The sequence below is a fragment of the Cadophora gregata genome (genome assembly GCF_030347475.1).
Source record: "Cadophora gregata isolate MNR1 chromosome Unknown scaffold_2, whole genome shotgun sequence".
NCBI lineage: Eukaryota > Fungi > Ascomycota > Leotiomycetes > Helotiales > Ploettnerulaceae > Cadophora > Cadophora gregata.
Window position 1 is genome coordinate 521,534 of NW_026695925.1, and position 23,158 is coordinate 544,691.

The 23,158-nt window shown below is 48.7% G+C and overlaps 6 protein-coding genes across 8 annotated transcripts; 4 read left to right on the top strand and 2 right to left on the bottom strand.

The window, feature by feature from the left end:
- Positions 1–4,418, bottom strand: ONS95_007507 (uncharacterized protein). The gene is made up of 2 exons (XM_058501018.1): positions 686–4,418; positions 1–619 (listed from the first exon to the last, which is right to left on the bottom strand). The coding sequence occupies exon 1, from the start codon at positions 3,840–3,842 to the stop codon at positions 1,485–1,487; it is 2,358 nt and encodes a 785-aa protein (XP_058362335.1). The 5' UTR covers positions 3,843–4,418; the 3' UTR covers positions 1–619; positions 686–1,484.
- A 73-nt stretch (positions 4,419–4,491) lies between these two features.
- On the top strand, positions 4,492–8,202 carry ONS95_007508 (uncharacterized protein). Of its 2 annotated transcripts, XM_058501020.1 has the most exons (3): positions 4,492–5,127; positions 5,189–5,249; positions 5,298–8,202. In XM_058501020.1, exons 1-3 carry the CDS (start codon positions 5,082–5,084, stop codon positions 7,285–7,287), a joined length of 2,097 nt encoding a protein of 698 aa, XP_058362337.1. In that variant the 5' UTR covers positions 4,492–5,081; the 3' UTR covers positions 7,288–8,202. The 2 variants fall into 2 exon arrangements, with proteins under 2 accessions (XP_058362337.1, XP_058362336.1); XM_058501019.1 differs by having other exon boundaries at positions 5,105–5,249; positions 5,301–8,202.
- Positions 8,203–8,560: 358 nt separating this feature from the next.
- On the top strand, positions 8,561–10,874 carry ONS95_007509 (uncharacterized protein). Its single transcript, XM_058501021.1, has 5 exons — positions 8,561–8,914; positions 8,972–9,232; positions 9,286–9,326; positions 9,376–9,536; positions 9,603–10,874. The coding sequence occupies exons 1-5, from the start codon at positions 8,779–8,781 to the stop codon at positions 10,498–10,500; spliced, it is 1,497 nt and encodes a 498-aa protein (XP_058362338.1). The 5' UTR covers positions 8,561–8,778; the 3' UTR covers positions 10,501–10,874.
- A 141-nt stretch (positions 10,875–11,015) lies between these two features.
- DBP9 (ATP-dependent DNA/RNA helicase) lies at positions 11,016–13,195 on the top strand. Its single transcript, XM_058501022.1, has 3 exons — positions 11,016–11,328; positions 11,376–11,851; positions 11,899–13,195. The coding sequence occupies exons 1-3, from the start codon at positions 11,056–11,058 to the stop codon at positions 12,977–12,979; spliced, it is 1,830 nt and encodes a 609-aa protein (XP_058362339.1). The 5' UTR covers positions 11,016–11,055; the 3' UTR covers positions 12,980–13,195.
- A 1,261-nt stretch (positions 13,196–14,456) lies between these two features.
- ONS95_007511 (uncharacterized protein) lies at positions 14,457–19,861 on the top strand. Of its 2 annotated transcripts, none has more exons than XM_058501024.1 (4): positions 14,457–17,580; positions 17,631–18,450; positions 18,506–19,418; positions 19,505–19,861. In XM_058501024.1, the coding sequence occupies exons 1-4, from the start codon at positions 14,501–14,503 to the stop codon at positions 19,528–19,530; spliced, it is 4,839 nt and encodes a 1,612-aa protein (XP_058362341.1). In that variant the 5' UTR covers positions 14,457–14,500; the 3' UTR covers positions 19,531–19,861. The 2 variants fall into 2 exon arrangements, with proteins under 2 accessions (XP_058362341.1, XP_058362340.1); XM_058501023.1 differs by having other exon boundaries at positions 14,457–14,972; positions 15,030–17,580; positions 18,506–19,854.
- Positions 19,862–19,886: 25 nt separating this feature from the next.
- Positions 19,887–23,123, bottom strand: ONS95_007512 (uncharacterized protein). Its single transcript, XM_058501025.1, has 10 exons — positions 22,672–23,123; positions 22,577–22,620; positions 22,463–22,529; positions 21,991–22,416; positions 21,654–21,935; positions 21,514–21,612; positions 21,428–21,461; positions 21,228–21,381; positions 21,004–21,179; positions 19,887–20,951 (listed from the first exon to the last, which is right to left on the bottom strand). The coding sequence occupies exons 1-10, from the start codon at positions 22,871–22,873 to the stop codon at positions 20,294–20,296; spliced, it is 2,142 nt and encodes a 713-aa protein (XP_058362342.1). The 5' UTR covers positions 22,874–23,123; the 3' UTR covers positions 19,887–20,293.
- Positions 23,124–23,158: the final 35 nt, after the last annotated feature.

The window sequence follows — 23,158 nt, forward strand, 5'->3', positions numbered from 1 at the left end:
CTCCATTCTCACATCACCCTAGCTACTCAAGCAAGAGCAGTCTGATTTGAGTAAACATGTCGTCGCTACCACACCGCCCCTTGCATACAGCACCCACAAGCTACACCGATCCCGCCCCTGACCCAGCTGCCCGGATCCGACCCACTTCCACACCGCTGCTTCAACACCACCATCCAAACCCTAAAATCCAAAATACCGAATCCATAATAAACGAGCTCAATAACTGTCGGATTCGCGTAAATCCAGCCCCCACTACCTGACTTCCCGTTACCTGGTTAGTGAAGATAAGCTCAAACAAACAGGGCGGTGGGCATGGTCGACGCAACTGCCCGTCCGTGTGAGTCAACCTCATGGACGGGAAGTGACATGTGCCTGTGATCAGATGCACTAGATAGACCGGATCCTTTGAGCTGACTTGAGATTTGCCTTGACATGAGCGCCGAGCGTGACTGTCAGTAACTGCTGCCCGTTTCGGGCAGTTGATTAAGAAGACGAGGCTGACGAGGATGATGGTTCGGTGACTTTTCCTAACCCTAACCCTAACCCTTGTCCGAAATTGAGAGCTTCGAACCAAACCCGGAAATAGAAAGGTGTCATAAGTGCATGTGAAATTAAGACGCTTCGCAAAACTTGTGATCAGGATCTGAGGGATGACAGGTTCGGATTTTGGCTGGGGAATACGAACTTACGAAGGCACAGACGCGGATTGTGGCGAGGCGAGATGAGGCTGCTAATTGAGTCGGGCGTGGTGGCGGCTGACTAGGTAGTTTACTGCGGCCACTATTGGGTTTGTTTGCGAGAGCGAGCTGAGTGGGGTGGAAATTAGAAGGGCAGAGGATTGGGAAGGTGTTACAGTTGTGGCACGGGATGAGATGAGATGAGACTAGATGAAAGATAGCTTGGAGGTACGAAGTTGACGGTAGAGTGAGTAGGTGCTTTTTTCTGGCTGGTTTGCACTTTGAGGGGGCTGCACTTAAGAGGGTGAAATTGGTAAGAGTGAGATGTTCATTTATGAGGTGCGAGTGGTAAATATGAATGGCATTTGCAATATAAGGGGTATCTGAGTCTCCTAAATACACTCCGATTATCCCCCTCGCTTATAGACTTGTACATTCTGAAAAACAAAACAAGTAAAGCTAATCGCTGTAATAAAAGCCAAGATATACTATATAAACGCCTGGTGAACAAACGGACTATAAAACTAGATAATGATGTATGGTCGAACACGGACCCGCCGAGAGAAGATTGAGAAGAGAATCGTGAATCATAAGTAGAATGAGCAGATAGTGCGTAAGTGGAGAAGGAAAAATAGTTGACGGAAAGAAGCAAAAGCCATGTCCAAATTCCTGTACCTCACTTAACGCCTGCGCTGTAAAACTATTGCTGTAAAGAAGGGAAATGAGAACTGGGGAGACACCGCTCGTACATTCTAACGAGGAGAACTTTGAGCCATCAACGAGTGATATCAAAAAGGAATTGTGAAGCTATTCGCGAGTAAAGCTTGCACTCTTCCGCAAAGCGGGGTGGAGAGTCAATTGCGTCGTCAGGTAGTCAAGACTACGCCTGGAGAGATGGTGAGTTGGTCTTTTGGGGGCTTTAAGACTGGATGATCTCGATAATGTGTTTTTTGGAGCTTCGAGAAATCGTGACTTCGATGGAGGTGTTTCTGAAGTTTCGGGTTTAGATGGTTGTGTATGATAGGTTTGGGGTGATAGAAGTGGTTTCGATGCCGGTGATTCCGTAGCGTCGAAGGACGTCCGGGCACTGCGCTCCGATGGCGCCAGTGATGTGAATGAATTCGTGTTGCTTGTTAGAGAAGGAGCTCTGGAGGTCGTGATCGATGTATTGGGGCTGAGGGTATGTTCTGGTTCATCGATGCGTGGTGGTGGAGGGTTTGATCCATAAGAAATCATGGGAGGTAAGCGGGACACCGACGGACTTTGGGCGGTTGTATTTGTTAGTTCAGGCACAGTAGTTGGCGATATTGGGGAGTCGTCTGAGTTCTCTCCTATCTCCGGTGAAGTTTCGTTGATGTCGAGCGTCGTGGGTGTGTTAGCTCCATCGCCATATTTGGGTTTCGTTGGTGTCGTATCAAACCCGCCGCTTTGCGTAGCAACGGAGGCTGGATCGCTTTCCATGAAGTCAAGATCGATAGAGGGATCATAGTTAGGAGCTACATGCAGGCTGCTGCGCAGGCTGTCGCTGGATTGTGACCAGCGGGTGCTGCCAATGTTGAGCACGTTTGTATCTCCAGCGATGGCATCGAACCTGCTAGCGTTGTAGAAGTGATCTGCAAGATTTCCAGCTTCATCTGTATACCAATTCTTCAGAGAGTATTCTGTCCACTTATCATCGCCCATTTCTACCAATGTCTTATGTGGTGTTTCTGATATGCCGGGACATTTGATGTAAATGAAAGTTCGCAACATCATCATGTCAACAGTTGATTCTTGGACCCATTCCAACAGCCACTTGTTCACATAGTCCCTTTTGTTTGAAATTTCTTGCTTTATTTCTTCCGGGTGTTTGACATGCTGTGCGGCCACGCGAAGAGGAGATCGCTCTAGCGCTTCATCCACCGCGTCTAGGAGCTCGTCCCGCAACGCGTCGCGAGGTTCGTACCGATGTTCGTCTCTGGAGAACACGCCTTGCTTGATACATTCATCTCGGAGGTCGAAGATGTTTTCTTCCGCTTGATAGAGGCTGTCGAGGATTTCAGCACGCGAAGTTGGGTAATCGGCGAGGAAGCTCGACATAGTTGCGAAGAGGGGGAATCCATTGCGTCTGCGCAAATTCGCATCTTCCGACACTCGATAATAGTCATCTTCAAGATTCTGGAGTTCTCTCCTCAAGGCCAGCGCCTCATCGATTTTTGAAAAGTACTCCTGCAGTAGGTTGCTGTTGATGATGAGGATTTGGTTTGTATTGTTGGGTTTGTCATCTAGCTTTGTGGAAGAGGAAACTGCTCGCTCTACTCTCGAACCTTGATGAGAAGCTTCAAAGTATTTCTTGTACCGGTAAAGCTCATAGTATTGCTCTTCCTCCTCCTCGAGATCTTGCTCCTCGTTTTCCAGCCTGTTTTCGAGGCTCTCATATTCGTGCTCAGCAGGTCCCAACTCGTCTTGAGCAGCACAAAACTCCTCATAGTACAGTCCAATTCCTTCTTGGAGCCTGTTGAGCGCAGCCAATTCATTGATTTTCTGAGTTAACTTGTCAAGGGCGGACCGTGTTCTTTCTCTGAGTTGACCAAGGCTGTCTCGACTTTTTCGCCTGATTTGACGTGTCTTCAGGACTCTGCGACGAAGTATCACAACTCGCTCCCTTGCTCTTAGTTGCTGCTCTCTGGTGTCAGAATCGTCATCTGAAGAATCTTGGTCCTGAGGCCCTCCAGTTGAAACGTGCGCGGAGTCTTGTTGAAAAGGATCGTGGTGGAAGCCCGGACTTGAGGTTGATGATGTATACGTAACCCCTCGAGATCTTGTTCTGGGGGTTGAGTTGCGGTCAGAATGCTCTCGCAAACTCCCTCCTGGAGATTCAATCATGGCTGGAGTCTCCGCCTCCATGGAATAATGTTCATGGGATTCACGATTTTCATTTCGAAATTCTTGCCGACAGAGATATGACTCAGATAACGGCTGTCTGGGAAATATATCGGGATCGCTAGCAGGTTTTTGAGCAGCTGCACCAACTGCCGCCTTCCGAGCTATATGGCTCGTTTTTGGGAAGCTCTGGCCGTGGAGCTCTGAAGTACTGGATTGAGCCAGCAGAGTTCCGCTGATCTGTGGTCGATCCTCCTGCCACGTCTCTATCTGAGTCTGGGATATGGGTATTCCATCTGCCATTTGCCATCCCAATGTTCTGACTGGAGCCTTATCTTACATGTGGCCTTCTCCAAAGGGTGGTGCCACGATCCGTGTACCTGAATGACTTATGTGAAGGGGGGCACATGGGACAAATATGCGAAAGGACATTCCAACGCTATGGTTCGGCACTTTCAGAAGAGAATCCCAAACGTTGGCTGAAAAGGGGCCGTGTGGAGCGTTCCTTGGGGAAGGATTGTTGTTATTTTCAGTGTGCAAAACGGTGAGGAAATGAGGCTCAGCTCAGTCATCCTACAAGGATGCTTCCCATGGTGACTTGGGGTGACGAGTTATGAGTTAGTGACACGAGGTGGACGATTGGACGATTGGAGTATGCAAGGTGTACTGGCGTGGCTCTAATGTTTCTCAGGGGCATGGTATGGGGGTGTGCGTGTGAGAGATTGGAAGGCTGTTTTGGCTGATGTGGTTTTGGCTTGGTTCTAGGCTTCATCAAGGCTGTAGGCTCTAGCCAGTGGTGTAGCCACACCTCGGGTCATTGGATTATTCATTAATGGATTGAACTCCGGCATGGCACGGGCACGGCAGGGCCATTCCAAGGGGGAGACAACCCTGTATTTTAGCGGCCGGGCCTAGGGGGCCGACCCTATCCGCCCGAGGAATCTGTGCTTCACTTTTCTCCATACGAACCCTGCTCATGCGAAAGTGCACTTCACCAGACTTCAGGTCTCTCCAAGCATCTTCAGTTGACTGTCTGTTCTGCGCAAGTAAACTTCACAGACAAGTCTCATGGGCGGCTATTTGTAAATAATATGACTCCTACCAGTAGCTCCGTTCCATATACATTCCACGTCGTACTGCAGCCTCTTGTCCTCCTTCGGTCCCTCCGCATGTCCCACGCGCCGCTTTTTCATACAGTATCATCGCCGCCATGCATCAGAACAAAATTCACATGTGATGATGGGCCTATCAAGATGCCGACCTATTCTCGCCTGGACGCAGCCTGGACGCAGCCTGCAGCATTATGAGCATGCAGTCGAGCCACCATCCACTCCATCACCAAGCACAGAGCTTGAACCCCGCACTGTCATGCAGATTCGCTGCGTGAAATGCCCCATCGCTCAGGTTACTCCACTATGCTGCTTCTCCCTGCAGAGCCTCAGCTTTCCTGGGGCTTTATTAGGACTGGCCAGTCGCGGGGCAACACCTGCGTCGCTCGCTATGTCTTCCAGTCAGTAGGTAGCAGTCTGCCTCGCCTCACTGATGTCGGACCGCAAGGCGAGGTATAAAACCAGCTACGTGGATGAGTGTAAGTCCATTGCTTTATGATAATGCCTTATTATACTAGTACAGGACTAACGGGTAAGAAGTTGGGCAAGAGATTGGTAGAGATAGAGGTGGAGGAAGCTCATCGTCGTACCGAGAGCCGTCGTAAGTACAATCAAATACTTGCTCCGAAGCTGGCTGATTGATATAAAGCAGGCATCGAGAACGTCCCGAGATCCCACGATCTGAATCACACAGGGCAGATGCGCCAACAAGGTCTTCCACAGCCACGACAACACACAGTGTGGGCTCATCTAGGCATGGTAACAGGGACCGCGCAAGAAAAGATTCCGACGCTTTCAGTACGCAGCTTCAATCTGGGCCCGAATATGGCGACAGAAGTCAACCCATTGCTATACGACATGGCGATTCGAAACGATATCATGATGCGGGAGGGTTTAGTCGTTCCCGAGAAGAAAGTACAATCGATCCAGGCGACAGCTATGATGCCCCAGAATCTTCCAATGCTCGGCGCGGCTCGCATAGCACTTACAGCCCCCCACCTCTCCGTGAGCGAGGTTTTGGATCATCTCCTGATCATTTATCTGGCTCGCTAGCAAGACTGACTATGAGTGATGTTGTCGGAAGCCCTTCGTTCGTCGTCACGAGCTCTCATCAGGGTACTTCTGGGGACTACGATAATGCTGGCCCAACTCAACGCCAGATGTCACCTCCGGAAAACCTGAACGAAGACTTTCGTGTCGGGTCGTTTCGAGACAAAGGGAAAAGTATTGCAAGAGATCCTTCCCCAGCTCCTCCACTTGAAGGAATTCCTAAACATCTAATTCGAGGTACACGAGGCGACACCGAAGATCTGGACAGCAGCTACGCCAAGCGTAGTCAGGATTACAAGAAGTTTTTCCGCCCAGGACGAGTGTTCAGTACCTTGTGGACGGAGTCATACGATGATAGCCCGCAAAGTGAACATGACCAGTTTCGGAGCAAAGTCACGTACCAAGTTTCGTACAAGCAAAAGGTCTTCTCCAAAATTCGTCGCTTTGTGGTGGTTAGACAAGCCGATCGGAGCTGCACATGCCTACCTGTTACCACCTACGATGGGCGCGGCTACAAGAAAAAGGGAATCAACCTTGATGACCACGGGTTGATCTACAGCAGCAGAGATCCGCCTCTAAACATCAGAGGCATCACAAAGCAGCCGCTTCGAATCATTCTTTCCAAGGGAGCGGAGAAACTCGGCAATCCCTCCTATCTAAATTACGGTAGAGTTTATACCGTCGAGACAAATGTGAAGGTGAAGGACGTCGGTGATCTTGACACAGAGTCAAGACGGTTACTTCGCACCTACTACAGGGAGGTGCATTTCAGAGACTTTCCGGACGATGACAATTACGCTCAACCTGGTCCATCCTCAAATCCACAACAAAGAGATGTTGAAGTCGCAGGAGCAGGAGCTGCTTTCGCCTCTACCGCTGGTCAACAAAAGTATGGCTCTCGTGGCCAGTATGATCAATCTTCCTCTGGAAGATATAATCAACAGCCAAGCTGGACTAATGCAACTGGGTTTCCTCCTCCAGCAAGCAGCATGTACCCAGCTGCGCCAATTTACCCACAGCCACAGCCGACAGTCTCTGGCAATATCCCTGCATATCAGTACGCTAACGTCCCAACTTTTGATATGAACCGACGTTCATCAGCCTATCAATCAGATTTTCAGTACAATCAAGACGTGTCCTCAGCTGGTGGTTTCGCAAATCAGCAAATTCTTGCAGGACCACAGTCCCAAATGTATCCACAAGCCCCAGATCCACGTTGGCCTCGAGAGCAACCTTCGCAGCCTCAGTATCAAACAATTCAAGCTCCTCTGGTTTCCGGTAGTTTCTACGGCGGACGTGACCAGGGCTACAATGATCAGTACTCGGTCAATGATTCCCGTTATCTGCCTCCAGATCCAAATTATGGCCAGTCTCAAGGGACTGATCAGGCTGCGGGCTGGACTCCCGCCTCCACTGGGCGACAAGTCATACACGAGGAAGACGTCACGCTACCGACGTTGGAGCAAGCTCAAGCAACGCAGCGACAGCGGCGTCAGAGTTCAACAAGATACTCTACTAGCAGTCGAGGTGGATATGATGAATCACGGGATCGATACCGCAGCTCTGGATCGGGCCATCGTGGACCGTGATCATCCCCCAGCGACAGATACTTCGATTTCTTTTGTCTTTCCGTTTTGGTTCCCCGTTCTTAATGAATTTATACGTGTCTCGTTATACCGGTTGGGCTGCGTGCTTCAACATTCCGTTACAACTGGCTCTCAGAGTCCGTCGCTAGCCATATACTAGCCACGACTCAAATGCTGTTGTATTTCCTTTACTCACGATTCTGCTCTCTTCTGGCTGTTAATTTTGCTTTTTACCTATTTGTTTTCCACTATAACGAAATTCCTTGACCTATTGGGCTTTCGCACCTTGCTGTTGTTCCGGCCATGTCCCACATGTGCCGTCTAGCAAACTTGCTCAAGCTACATAAACGAGTTTCGTTAGTACTTTATGCTTCAGGAATGCCATGAGCTTCCAAATATCGACAGTCATGTCGGTACACAGAACGTTTTCAATTTATATTTACGGCCGAAATTATGAAAAATCTCTTGGTTGGGTATTAGGCGGGACGCTGGCGCTTTGATGTTTTGATTTCTCTCGCTTGGGAATATCTTTAGCGAGATATGAGGACAGGACCGGAGACCTGCTCTTCATCTGTCGTGACGACGAAATTGGATTTATTCTCTAGGTCTGCGTAGTGTCTTACAACATTAATATGCTAAATATATATATTCTTATATACTTCCAAGGAACTCGATCTTTCGCTCTGGAACAGCATCGAAGGCTGGCAGTGCTTTTAATTTTCTGATGGGAAGGTGGGTGTCTATCTGTCTGTGGCATCTGTGGAGGGACAAGCGGGTAATCCCCACTGGATAGGGTCTTGACATGAATATTGAAATTAGGTCAAGAAACAATTATCTCCTCAATTGCGGACCGTAACACATATTTATAGGGAGTTGACAGCCTGTAGCGACACAATGTAATTACTTCGTTAAGCGAAGAACGCTGAAATGTGTATGCTGCGCTGTCATTCAGGTTGCCTTAGCACCGCGCTTCAGCGCTGTTCCCTGGAAAAGTATATTTTCGGCAGTTGAGGGGATACCTCGTGATACAGAAACATCAAAGCTTCTGTAATTTATGGCTATATAAGTCTACCACCAGCGATGGCTTTGTTTACGCATGAGTAAGGCGAGGGATTCAACATGGCGGGAATATCTGCACCCACAACACATCAGTCGACATTCTGTACCTAGGTGGCTTCAACTTCGTAGACTGCCTTAGAAGAAGCCTAGCAGTGATATGCAAGCCTCCAACGCGTACAAGGGTCCTTCAGACTATCTATTGGCCGACTTGTCTCATCTAATTATGCAGGCGTTCTTGCCACGTCGAATGGCTGAGCGCTACAACCTGTGGCATGAATTTACGCCCGACTGTGGTTGTGTCGCAGACAAAAGCCCTGCACCATCCCTTGCTAATTGAGTGCTCAGAGCACAGCGAGTAACATTCTCTCAGCTGAACCCAAAAGCAAATTTTACGTTGAGTCGGTACACTTCAGCGTCAGGGGAAATTGGACGAGGATGTCTTCATCGTTCGGAAAGCAGAAAGGAGCCATGAAAGAATCCTCGCCGCAATCAGGTTATCCCTCACTGTGGTCGGAATGGGGGTGGGATGACAACCGTCATTTATGGAAGCGCTATCGCCTTGATAGCAATGGTGAGCACGATCGATCTTTACAAGCAGTACGCATGCTGTGGTGCTGATAGATCTCAGGTTCCTACGAGTGTGATTACTCTTCCCCGCAGGAAGAAGATTATTCCGCTGTGCGAAATAATCAACTTGCCAACGAACATGCTTCTTACTCCAGCTCTCAACAAACATTATCTAGCTATCAAGTGGCTCCATTCTCTAGTGTTATGACGAATGCTTATCGAAGAGAGTCTCAAGACAAGTCTAGTGATAGAAGGGTGCCTGTCCATTCAATTCACATTACAACGAGCAACCCGAGCACAGACTATGAGGAATTGGATAAAAGTTCAAGCATGCGGATACAATGAAGATGAGTAAATTTTGCTGACTGATACTAGAGTACAAAATCCACTCATCTAAGGCTTTCAGATTTGGGAGGGCAAGTGTCCAGTTCGTCTCGTTAAATTCTTCGCAAGCTGACTGTTTAGGTTTTCAAAATTCTCTGGTCCGAACAGGATGTAAATCATGAGACTGGTGGTTACCACGACTCGGAATCTATTGTTCAACGATTGAAGAGCGGTGGAACTGTTCTTGCCCCAATTCGGCGATTTCTCATAGTTGAGCAGCAGATAGGACATTGCAAATGCCTGTACGTCAGCTCCTACCATACTGCACTTATTTTCGTCAGATGTACCTCTAACAAGCACTCTGCTAGGCCAATCATGACTTATGGTGGAAAGGGTCTCGACAAACGAGGTATTCATATTGATGATCATGCGGAAATATATTCTGGAAAGCGTCCGTTCTATACACCTGGAGAAAAAGGCATGACAAAACACCCAGTGAAGTCATCATGCACCAAAGGACAGAAGTTAGACACGCCTTCTTTACTGAACTATGCAAAGGTGTATACTGTGGAACACAATGTTAAGGCTTGCTTTATCGGCCAGATCGATGAAACTTCCGAACGACATGTAGCCGGCGACTACAAAGATACGCATCTGCTTCAAGGCGCGAGACATGACGACAGCCCTTCTCAGGATGCCGATGGTGGACCCCTGGACTCGACATCTCCAGAGATGTCGGCCGAGGAAGTCGACAAGCAGTCCTTCCAAGAAGACGTCTCACCAAGTATCGATTATGGTCAACCCGGTCTCGCCAATCTGAGCCTGCCCGATCAAAATCCCTATGTTCCCCAATCGATAGCACCCAGCTACCTAAACAACAATCAAGATAGCAGCAGCATCGTACCTCCAGATTCATCAGCTGAGGCCTTTGGAGGACACGATGCTGGCGAGAAGAATGCTAAGTTAGTCAACCCGAGCACAAGTGCTGAAAAGAAAGCGGAATTATCAAAGAAGCGCTGTACGGGTCACGACTCGGTTTGGAGAGACTACGTTCTGCCTGCATCTAATGCAATCCTTGTGACATATCTGGTCGGGCGGGAGTTGAGCGGAAGTTCGGGGGGTTCCCCTGCCCGCGACCCGGCGGACCAGTCGAGCTACCAACGTTCCTTGATCAACGCGTGGCGCGAAAGAACTGGCGACGGAGCAAGCGTGGGATCTTGGTCTAGAAGATCTGACCGCGTTCCTAGTATTCGATCGCTGGAATGAGAGAAAATGCTTTAACAGGTTAGAGCTTGCATTTACGAATGACACGGATAGAGCTGAAAATAGACGATGGGTCGATGACTGAGTTTGATGACAAGTTGGACACATACGTCCCGTAGAGAGTCTCCGAGGAGGAAACTCTTGGTATTTTGACATTTTTACTATTCTGAAACTACCAGCCAAGAGAGGGTACTATTCGTGCTCTCTGCAGCGCCTCAGTACATTTTATAAATTCTTGGTTGAAATGTCAAGAACTTTATTTTTCAGGTTTCACCCAACTGAATTGTATGAATGATCAGTCATAGGTAGTCTCGAGAGCTATGAGGCATCCCTAGGCCCATTAGTACAATACCCAAAGCTTCCAGTCTAGCATCTAGCGAAATGTCTGTTTTGAAATCGCTAAACAGGGAAAGAGGGGTGCCCTCACGTGATGACTTCTTAGCGCCGTCGGCGAAAGTTCGGTTCGACCATAGAAAATTAAATTCTATCTCCAGCACTTGGGAGATGCAAGACAGCCTCACCATTTGCAACTACTCCAACAACCTCACAACGGCAATAATGAAGCGCAAATTGGATGCCAATGATGTTCCCGCGCCTGTCGCTGAGGTCGAAAGTCAGAAAAACGACAACACATTCGCTGGGCTAGGACTCGACTCCCGATTGCTCCAAGGAATCACAAAGCAAAACTTCCAGACGCCAACATTGGTTCAGAGCAAAGCTATTCCTCTCGCATTGGAAGGACGCGACATATTGGCAAGAGCAAAGACAGGATCAGGAAAGACGGCGGCATATCTGCTGCCAATCTTGCATTCGATACTGAAGAGAAAACTGGTAGGTTTTGGCTGCTGAGCTGGAGAAAACACAGCTAACACTCACAGACCTCCTCCACCCAATGCACATCTGCCTTGATCCTCGTACCTACTCGCGAACTTGCCGATCAAGTCCTGAAAGTCGTCGAATCATTCTCAGCATTCTGTACGAAAGATATTCGGGCTGTGAATCTCACCCAAAAAGTCTCTGATGCCGTCCAACGAACCCTCCTTGCTGATTCTCCCGACCTGGTAATCGCGACACCCGCCCGAGCATCAGTGAATCTGAATACCGCAGCTTTCTCGCTCGAGAGTCTCGCACATCTAGTCATCGATGAGGCGGATCTGGTATTGTCATACGGTTATGATGAAGATCTACAGAATGTGGCCAAGATATTGCCGAAAGGCGTTCAGACGATTCTGATGAGTGCGACCTTGACGAGCGAAGTTGAGACTTTGAAGGGCCTGTTCTGCAGAGATCCAGTAATATTGAAGCTTGAGGAAGCCGAGGCGGAGGGAGAAGGTGTCAGCCAGTTCGTTGTAAAGTATGCTCCCTTGATTCCGACGATGCGCATCTACTAACAAAATCTAGATGTGCAGAGGATGAGAAGTTTCTATTAACCTATGTTATCTTCAAGCTGAAGCTGATCAAGGGCAAATGTATAATATTCGTGGGAGATATCGACCGTTGCTACAGATTGAAGCTATTCTTGGAACAGTTCGGCACGAGAAGTTGTATCTTGAACTCCGAACTCCCAGTCAACTCAAGGATACATGTGGTGGAAGAATTCAACAAGAACGTCTACGATATCATCATTGCTTCGGACGAGCACGAAGTCTTAGGCGACGAAGACGAACCAAAAGAGGAGAATGGCCAAGATGAACCTGCAGCCACGAACGGGACGGAAGGCGAAGCCACGGAAAAGAAGGCAGAAACAGAACCACAACCCTCCAAAAAGAAGCGGAAGACGGCAAAGAGAGACAGAGAGTACGGTATATCGAGAGGCATCGACTTCAAGAATGTCGCATGCGTCCTGAATTTCGACCTACCCACTTCCTCAAAATCATACACACACCGCATTGGACGGACAGCACGGGCTGGTCAGACAGGAATGGCTCTGTCATTTGTCGTACCAGCGGAGCTCTATCGCAAACACAAGCCTACGAGTATCGAATCTGCAAAGGATGATGAGAAAGTCATGGCAAAGATTATGAAGCATCAGACGAAGAAGGGCAAGGAGGTCAAGCCATACAATTTTGACATGAAGCAAGTGGAGGCATTCAGATACCGAATGGGTGATGCGCTACGAGCTGTCACTGGTATCGCTATTCGAGAAGCCCGGACTCGCGAATTGAGACAAGAATTGATCAAGAGCGAGAAGCTGAAGCGTCATTTCGAGGAGAATCCAGAAGATCTCCACCATTTGCGACATGATGGAGAATTGCGACCTGCGAGGGTACAGTCACATATGAAGCATGTTCCGGAGTATTTGTTGCCAAAGGAAGGAAGGAAAGCTCTAACAGCGGAAGTGGGATTTGTGGGTATCCGCAAGACGACTGAGAATCGAATCAGAAAGGCTAGGGCGGTAAACAGGGCGAAGGGAAAAGGCAAGAAGGCCGGTGCGCGGAAGGTGGATCCTCTCAAGACCTTCAAGGGCAAGGTGCGGAAATAGGTTGGTGTAAAATAATGAGATACTACCTCCTCGCCAGACATGACGGCCCTTCCCCGTGATATGTGGATAGCAGATTAAGGTGAGCTGTGGTCGTAAGAGTTTTGTTTGCATACAGGTTTGGTCAATATCACCCAAAACTGCCCCTTTTTCGAATCACGACAGTCTTCGATTGTCATCAATTGCAACATTGTACTGAACCTCTACCCGAACTAAGGCACCTCCTTGCAAAATGATATCATTTCAGTGGTGAGTTCTGCTGCATTGCCCCATCAACGAGAGGATTTCTGACAGTGCCCAACATTTCTCTGTGACAGTATAAATCCTTTGCGAGCCTCAATAGTAATGGTGCCACGAACGTTCACATGTCATTCATGAAGCTTTCCCCTGAGTACTCTATTCTGATTGTTGACGTTCGCTTAGCTTGCAGGCCGAGATTCTTGGCAAAGGACGTTATGACTTGCAATGCCTCTGCTGTGATCCGCTTCACAACATTTTTGAACAAAGTGAGCCCTTGGGTCGAAAGAAATTAGTATTAGGTGAGCTCAGGGTCCTCACTCTCACATGTTGGTTACTTCTTACCCCGCCAGAACACACTCTCGAGGCATAGACCTACTTCAGAATCTGCCCCAATCCATATTTACTTGATTCATTGAACAATGCTGTTATCAAGCACGAACAGTGTCATGACACTAAATTTGCATTCACTTCATCGTCATGCAGAATAGGCCGCCGCTGTCTTCGCTTATTCTTACCGCCCCACCCATATCGGGAAGCTTCCTCCAACTGTTTTTGATCGTTACAACTCATCATGTCCCACAATTCTATTGGAGTCGTCAACGCTCTACTAGGATGTCTTCCCCTCTTTAGTAGTCGATCTCTCCATCTCTAACACCCCTTGGAACGCCGACAACCCATCAGCGATATCCTCACCTTCAAGTTACTCTTCTACGGACTACTTCTGCGCCATTCATGGTTTCACTATTGCTGGTTGATATTGAGTATTGCCAAGTACTCAGTCCTGCGGATTCAGCTGGAGCAGGCGATCTGCACTTAAAGCGTCAGATGGTTGGTCTCCGCAATTGACTTCACTCAACAACATACGTCAGGCCGCTCCGATGCTTCAACGCCCTTCATGCAAACCCAATACAAATCCATCAGCTCACTTCACTTCCTCTCATTCAACATCATTAAGAATCAAAACACCTCACATACAGTGATAGAGCTCATTATAGCTGAGCCGCTTTAGCTCGAAGCCCGCTAAGACCTTTCTTTCCCTCGACTCTTATAGGAAACTATCCACACAGCAGGAGCATCTTCTTCCCTTGAAACCCCACGACTCTCCTGATCCGGCCTATGCGTGTTATCAGCCAGGACATCTTTATACAGTTTACAGCAAACTTCACTTCGGCTGTTTCCCCTACTTGATAGCCTCGCTCGCTCTATCTATCCATTATGGAGATCGATACTCCTGATCAAGGTGGTCGTCGCCTTGGTGATTTTGACCCTGCTGTAGAAATACCCATGGATTACTACAAAGATATCAACCAGCTACTCCGTTCTTCCCGCCGCACGCCAGTAAAGGCCGCTCCACCAACGCCACCGACCGATGAGGCTATAGATGGAGAGATGGGTACAAAGGATACTGAGCCAGCTACTGTTGTCTCTGAGCCCGGTAACGCCCCAACTCAAGCAGCTGCATATCCAAGAACAGTCCAACGTGATAACATTGCAAGCGACGCGCCTCTTGTTGTCAACGGCTCAACTTCCTCAACACCTTATACCCAACCACGGGTAGCGAAGAGACCGGCAAGCCCTTCTATGGCACAAAATGGTTCTAGCAAGAGACAACAAATCCGTGCCAATTCACTGCTCATGCTATCACCCTCCCGACCTCTGAGCAATGGTCCGGTTGACACTCTCTTCGGTATGGGCATGGACAGAAATAAGGACCAGATGAGTACTCAACAGTGGGAGAGATCTGGGACTGAGAATTGTAAGCTTGTTGAAGACGTTGATCGTTCTCCCTTCCACCAATCTGACTTTACATCAGTGAACGGAGATGGTGACAATCGGAGACCGCACGACTCTCGCCCTGCCTCAGATCAGCAGACTCCTTCGCAAGAATATACTCCAGCTCGACAAACTCCTTTCGGAGAATACGTTACTCCAAGTCGACAACCCACGTTCCGAGAACAATACTCTTCGCAAAAGCAAAACCAGCCGCTTTCTCGACTCTATCACACTCCTCAGCAACATCCCCCACAGAATAATAACAATTTGTCCCGAAACACTATGCGGATGTCGAAAGAGTCTTTTCGTCGATTCAGAGCTCTCAGTGTCTCCAATAACCGGGGATTCCACAATGTTCACCAAGCAAACAATGTGGAGGAGTCCGATATGGACCTTGAAGACGGGGTCGTAAGAGTAGCAATGGCTCGAGCAGCAAGCATGATGAGAGAATCAGTTCAGGCTCAATCTCGTCCACCATGCCGGGGTTCAACGGCTCCTCCTGAGGTTCAGAAAGGCAGGCCTCTACATGAGCGTTTGAGCACTCCCAATGTCGATCGCATAATGAAAGCCACAAATCCAGGGGATCGGCAACCGGTCCGAGAAGTTGCTTCATACGCCTCGCGGTATGATCGTATGAGCCAGAACCGAAACACGCCCCGACCAGCGTCAAGACCTCACACCCCCAAGGCCCCCGCGGCACCATTCGAGCTTGACTTGCTGGACGATAGCAGCGACGACGAACTTGAAGAGAAGGACATGAGATCTTTCTTCCGTCGTCCAAATCACAATCAAGAACAGAAGCAGCCACAAGGTCAATCGCCATATCGACGTGCTCAGACAGCTGTGCCAGAGAGCCCCCAGACAACCAATCCATTGAATAGAGCCAATACTCCCAAAACCTTACAGCACCAGTCAGAACCCACCTTTTACGCTGCCAGACAGCCACCGCACCTTCAGAGTCCTATCTGGGCTTCTGGAGCCGAACGCAAGACAACAGGCTCAATTGCGAGAGCTCATTCTGCCTTTGATGCTTTTGGCTTTGTTGAAGAAAAACCTCGCAGTCGAAGCAGGAGCATTGCGCCTCGTGATATTCAAGAGCAGCAAAGGAGTAGAAGTAGAAGTGTGGCTCCACGTGGAGGTCAATATGAACAGCGGGGTAGAGGCCGGAGCGTTGTTCCTCACGACTTCCAGAATGAACAACGAGGTAGAAGCAGAAGTTTGGCTCCACGTACTCCGGCCATCGAGCGTGTTCGTGCCCAAAGTCAGTATGGAAGTCCACGGAATGTTCAGATCGAGTCTCAAGCCCGTGAGTCTGAAGAAGTAACATCCGTTCCATCACGATCACAAATCCTTAGCCATCAGCAGAAAAACAACGTGCCCAATGGAGTACATGGAAGCAGTGCTATCACCGCAACGAATTCCTTAGAAGTGCCTAAGGAAGCACCTAGAACACCCAGTCGAGCAACCGAACCCAGAACACCTCTTCAAACTCCTCATCATGTTGAGATACTCGATGTTGATTCTCCAGAAACGTTTCACACTCCCTTGGATGTATTGATTCGGAAGAATCAACAGCAGCCTCAGCCCCAACCGGCTATCCAGAATGGCAATGATAATCAGGAAAAAGTCTCCAGCATCTTACCATCTAGTAGCGCCTTTACAAAGAAAGTCAAATCCGTGGAGCCAAAGATAGAGTCTGTTCCGATCACACCTAAGGATCGGCCCAGTTCTGGTAGAGGTTTTGCGGCCCCAGAAGTGATCGATCTCATCACTCCAGAAGCATTGCCTCGATCAATTCCCATGAATGAACGACTCGCGCCTGTAGTCAAGAAAACAGCACCCAAGAAGACTGTCGCTCCCTCAAACACTCGATCCAAAGCATCTAAACCTGCTGCACCACCAAAACGAGTTGCGAAAGAGAAACCTACGCCCATTGATCCCGAAGAAGTCCGTCAAAAGAAGATCGCAGAATTGATCATCGACAGAATGGTTAAAAGTGATGAGGCGTCGTTTGACCTGTCACTATTCGGGGATATCGTCTACGATCAAGAAGCCGAAGACAAGAAAGCGGAAGAAGCTCGTGCCAAGGGTCAACGCGATCGTGAGGCAAAGATGGCAGCCATGCTTGCCAAAGAAGAGGCTGCCAAGAAAGCTGCAGCGGAAGAGCAGGCAAAAAGGAAAGCAGAAGCCGAGAAACGTAAGCGTGAGAAGGAGTTTGAGGAGGAACAGAAGAGAATTAAGCGAGAAGCCGATCGCCAGAGACAACTCGCTCATGAGAACCGTGAGAAGGAAATGTTGAGAAAAGCTGCAGAAGAGAGAATCAAGGTTGATCGGGAAAAGAAGGCCAAGGAGGAACAGCAAAGGGAGCTGGAGAGACAGGAGGCAAAGGAGAAAGCTGAAAGCGTTCAGGCTGAGACCAGAGAACTCGCAAAGCTCAAGGCGAAAAAGGAGCAAGCGAAGTTGCAAGCCGCATCTTTGAGTGCTGCGAAATTGACAACAGCTGTTGATCTAAAGCCAGTCGAGGAACCTGATGCGCAGATGGAAGACGAGGACTCTTTGTTTATGCCAGAAGCTCCGCCTGTTGTGCCACAGTAAGTGCCACCCTTGCTCGCGTCTGGAGTATCTACTCACAGCCACCTAGCAAAGCAAAGCCATTTGATCGATCAGGTGTCAAAGAAAGTATCACAAAAATGCGCGCTGACAAGGAAGCTGAGGACGTTCGCAAAAAATTGGAACAGTCTCAGCGAATCAAGGAGAAACTGGATATTCGATACAAAAGGGGTCCAAATGCTGTGGCTCAAAATCCAACACCTGCCCCACGACCCAAGCCATCTGTCCCAGCACCTCAATCCAAAGTAGCAAACCGACCAGATACCGTTGTTGAAGTGCCCAAGCCAGCATCCCAATCAAACTCGGAGCCAGAGCCAGAACCTGTTGTGGAGAAACCCAAGCCCACAACGGCTCCCCTAGCGAAGAATGACCGACCGGCACCAAAACCAAAAGCCATAGCAGCACCCAAACCAAAAACGGCTCGGGACCGAATGAACGAAAGCTTACAATCTCGTAGCTCCTCTTCCTCTATCGAAACTACACCAGCACCCAGCTATCTCGACCAACTGGCCGCCAAGAACATTTTCAAAGGCATGCCCAAAGATTTCTCTTCATTCGGTCGCACGAAGTCTAAGCCTACAAGACCAAAACTCCGTGAGCATAGACACCAGACTCTACTCATATCTGACCTGGAGCGTGAGGAACTCGAAAAGGCCCAGAAGGGAAAAGGGGCCCGTGTGGGGGATTATCGGTTGACCGAAGAGCGGAAGCAAAAAGAGGCTAAAAAGAGAACAGAAATGGCCAGAGAGAGAAAGGAGCAGGCTATTCGGAAAGAGGCCGAGAAGAATGGTACCCAGATCTCAGAAGAGGAGCTCAACTCCCAGGTTGAGGCGTTCATGGAGAAGCGAGCAGTAGGTCACATATCTGTTTTATTTCGGGAATGCAGTTGGCTAACGATAACTGTAGAAAGAACTCCAAAAGCGAGCAGAGAACAAAGCCCGTAAAGAACAAGATCCAGGTCATGACTTTGGCCGCGACCCCCTGCAGGAGGAACCTCTCACAGCAGCTCAACAGCTATTTCGCGACACAGAAGTCAACGGTGGGCTATCACCTGAAGAATTCCAAGTCATACAGAACCAACGCGATGAGCAAGCTGCTCGAGCTGCCTATGGAAAGATTCGCAATAATGCTTTTGATCGCGCCTCTGCTCGAACTACCGTTGATCATTTCACGGATTCTGAGGAGTCGGAAGAAGATCCAGATCCTGAACCTGAGGTTGAGTCTAGTTTTTCTGAACTCAGTACTCAGCATACTTGTACGGAAACCGGGGTATCATCGCGTGATGAAACCAGCTCCGAGAGCGAGACCGAAGAAGAGGTCCGAGGGATGTCGCCCATGCCGGAAATGAGCGATACTTTCACAGAATATATTTCAGAGGCTGAACTTGACGCTCGCGAGAAGCGCCTCAAAGCTCTTGAGAAACGACTTCGTGAACCAGAGCGTATAGTCATGAAGTATCAAGTCTGGAAGCGAGAGATAACCAGATATTTCGAATCTGATGAAGAAGATAAAGAGGAGCAGCAAATGATCAAGGAGTTCTGGTCCCTAGCTGAAGCCAACAAATACGCCTCCGGTCTCGTGTTGAACAAGATGCGAACTTGCGCTTACATCAGTCTGAAAGAATCGAACAAGAATGGTCGATACAAAGCTGTGGTCGCACACGACACCATGCATGAAAGTCAGGTCTTCATCGTCGAGATGCCTATTGGTCCTGGCGAGCTTTCCCCCGAGTTTGTCTCTAGTATCCCAAAGCGCTTCCAAGAGAAGTTCTGGGACGTCATGCAGTTCACGAGCAAAACCAGTGTGAATGTGGAGACTGGTAAGGCCACGATTCAGCATAACAAGCCGAAACGTCAAGGACAATTCACTTTGTTGGAAATGGCTAACCACGAGGCGTGCGAGAAGCTTATTGCAATTTTCAAGCCAGCTAGGGCAAATATCGAACATATCGAATTCTACCAAAAGATTTGCGAGAAAGTTAGAGAACTTAGGGATCAGTTTAATGCTAGAGGGGAGTGCTTCGTAGTTGAGGTTCAGCAGGATCTGATCCCTGTGTGGATTGGCTATGATAATATTTCGATGGTGGTGGAAGAAGTTACGTTCCAGGGACCGTTGAATTGAGAAAGTTGAGAGATCGATTGCTATGAAGATTATTATTAAGGAAGAAAGGGAGATCTGCGAAAGTGTATTTTAGACATCTCGGATCGCTCATAGTGCGGAACACCAGCAGACAATTTCACTAGCATTAATTTATACGTTGAATTAAAAGACTTACAATACTAAACTTGGGCTTCTAAGATTCCTTTCATGTGTTTCCTATGACTATCTCTCCTTGATTTTGATAGAGTGTTAAGGGGAGAAAACAGTTGGCATTGCTGTTGTTGCTGTCAATTATAATTGCCATCTTGACAATAAGGCATATCGACAACGAAAATTACGAAATCCTCCAACGTCAATCTTCAACTTCCGCGAATTCAAGTTCAAGATATTTGATGTAGAGCGATTACCAACGAGTGAAAGTTGAGCTGGCAAGACATGACGTCAATTATGAATACGAAATCAGACAGCGCTCCTGCAAATCGCTTGGAACGACAACGAGTGTACTGTAAGAAGCGCCCGCACGACGCCTCGCTAGACCAAAAACGACTAGAAAAAAACAGTCGGAGAAATTATATGAAAACACAAACATCGGGATCAATACGATCCATCGGAAACTCTACTCTGCCTACTCATCCTCGCCGGATTAGGACTCGTTCCTGCGTTTCCAAGATCCGGACTCCCAGCCCCAGCACTAAGCCTGGGACTAGGACTTCCAACACTCTCCCTACTGACCTCCGAAAATATGGGACTACTCGTGTGGGTAGGAGTGCTCATCCCCAGTCCTAGACCTGTCTCACCGCTCAACGGCCGCCACTGATCTCTTTCTTCGCCGTTCATGTGAGCGTCCATCTCCTGTGGCTCATTCGTCCCAGCAGTTTCCATACTGTACGGCGCAAAAGTCAGAGGTTCTTGATAAGCTGAAACTTCTACGGGATGTTGATTGTTGTATTTGGAATCTTGGTACGAGGGCAGTTCGTGGGTTGGTGGGATGTGTGAACCGGCCGTTGATTCGAGGGCGGCGCGACGTTTGGCATTCTTGCGACGACGGAATATGATAAAGAGGGTAATGAGGACGGCGAGGAGAACGACGCCGCCTACTGTAGCCCCAGCGATGACCCCTGTGTTTGACTTTGATTTAGAAGGTGAAGTTGGTGAGGGGGTGGCCGATGTGGAGTTGGTTGTTGAGGTGCTGGTTACGAGGGTGTAGGTTGGGGTGTATGTTGGGCGAGGGAGGCTGGGCTTGAAGATGTATCTGAATAATGTTAAGGATTATATGCTAGATTTGAGGTGAGGAGAATATTCACTGTAGATAAGCATCACTCCATACGAGGTTTGGTGCGGATGCTCCCCCGGTTGATGTTCCACCGATGAGTTTGACGACCTCAGAGGGGACGGGAGGTGTCCTGCTGGCGCCGGCGAAGTCGAATTTTCCAGTGTATGCGAGGTCTACGAGACTGAATATTTCAGCTGGCATATGTGCCTTTGATGCAATTAGTGCTTGAGCTTGATGGGGGATCAGATCGCTTACCGAGCAGTTCTTTACACTCCCTCCCTTTTCATCTGTCTGCATCCCGCCAACTATGATGAGGTTCTCCCCAACTGCATGGCATGTGTGGCCAAATACACCCCCGGGTCTGGTATGGACTTGTACCCATTGGAAAGTTGGGATGGTGAGAACCCACCTGTCTGGTCAGTGGAACATTCTCGTGAAGAGAACCAATGACTTACATATCTTCATGAGCAACAACATTATCATAGGTTTCTGCATTTCATCAACTTCTGCGTTAGTCTACAGGAGCAAGAATTCGACTTACGAATACCGGCAATGACGAAAATGTTGTAGGAGCTCCCGTCAGGTGCCGCGACCAGAACAGTACAAATGTCAGACCTGCCAGGCGGAATTTCAGGACCACCTGCTCTGTCAGCCCATAGTGTCAAACGAGAAACGACTCACCAAAGGTCTGCTGCCGAAACCAAAACCCGGTCTCGATATCATAAATATCTACAAATGAATTTTCGATGTTGTCATTCTTCTCATTGGCTTTCAAGATAGGGATACCGAACGGCGTGGGATCCTTAGGGACTTGCCCGGCAATTTGAATCACAACCCCTTTCTCACCAACAGGGACATGGATCATTGCCCCGTTCATTCGAGGGCCTATGTAGTCAGGGACGGAGATATTCGTCAACGTTGGCGGCGCTGTGTTCGTGTTGAGCTGGAGCATGCCTTCGAGGTCTGTGGAGCTCGCTCGTCAGTTTGCATCTTCTCGTATGATGGGTAGAAGGCATGCATTTGAACGTTGACGACTGTTCATATGTGGTATAATCCGCATCTGAGCGCTGCTGAACATAACCCTCAAACAAGAAACTCATGTTCAGTGACGGCGCATCGCAATTCGCCGCAGCTCCCGCACGCTCCACTTTGTTCCCTGTATTGAAGTAGCTGAATTCTGACTGTTTCCAGAGCTGGGTGTCGATATCAAACTCCCAGATTGCTGATTCTGGGATATTTTTGAGTTCGATGAAGCCGGGATCCGTCTGGCTATTGAATGAGAACCAGCCTCCGATCTGGTAGATCTTGCGAGTGATTTGAGAGTACCAGAGGGTTTGTTCAATTAAAGCGTTGGGAACTTGAGGACCTTTGTGGATAGCGGAGTATGGGAAGGTATCCTGGTTGCTGAAGTCTTGAGAGAGATCCAAGACGATGAGGTTGTCGTCTGATCATATGTGAGTGATGAGCTTTAGGGCTGAATGGGTTCTTACTCATGCCATTGTCATATTTATTTTGCTGTGGCGTATTGAAGAATGTTGTGTTCCCATTGGGCGTGAACTTTGTTCTCTGAGCCTTGGATTCCGGCTTCGGATCAAAAGACGTACCGTATTTCCGCCATCAATATATATCTTCCCATCTGCAAGTACGCCTGAAAATAGTCAGTGAAGTGAGATGGATGGGTAATACTATTTATACATACTTGCATGTCTCCATATCCGGCAGAAGTGTTGAGATATGTCGTATTTACTACTATTAATGTTCGGAGCCAGTGATGGGGTCGGTAAGGCTGCTGGAGCACTTGAGATTGCAGAACTCGAAGGAGCAGCCTGCCGCTCATAGACAGCCGCAGATACAAATATTCCCGCTACCCAGACGAAGCCCAAGACAAGTGAAGACCTCATTTCCACGAAGATTCGTCACTTCACCGAAGGTAGACGAAGTTTTACGGTCAAGGGCGGCCGGCTTGACTTGACCTGGTCCTGGGAAGTAGAAGGCCATAGCATGGTGTACTTATGCTGGCTGGGCAGCTGAGGCCTGCTTGCGGCGAAGCTTGATGTAACGTACTAGGGTGAGATAATCAGAGTTTGGGGTCAGATTTGCAGCTTTGTTGCAAAGTGCGGTGTTGGTTTCAACCATTGAGATTGATGTATTTCATGCGGATGCACCCCACTGCATGCGCTGCTCGT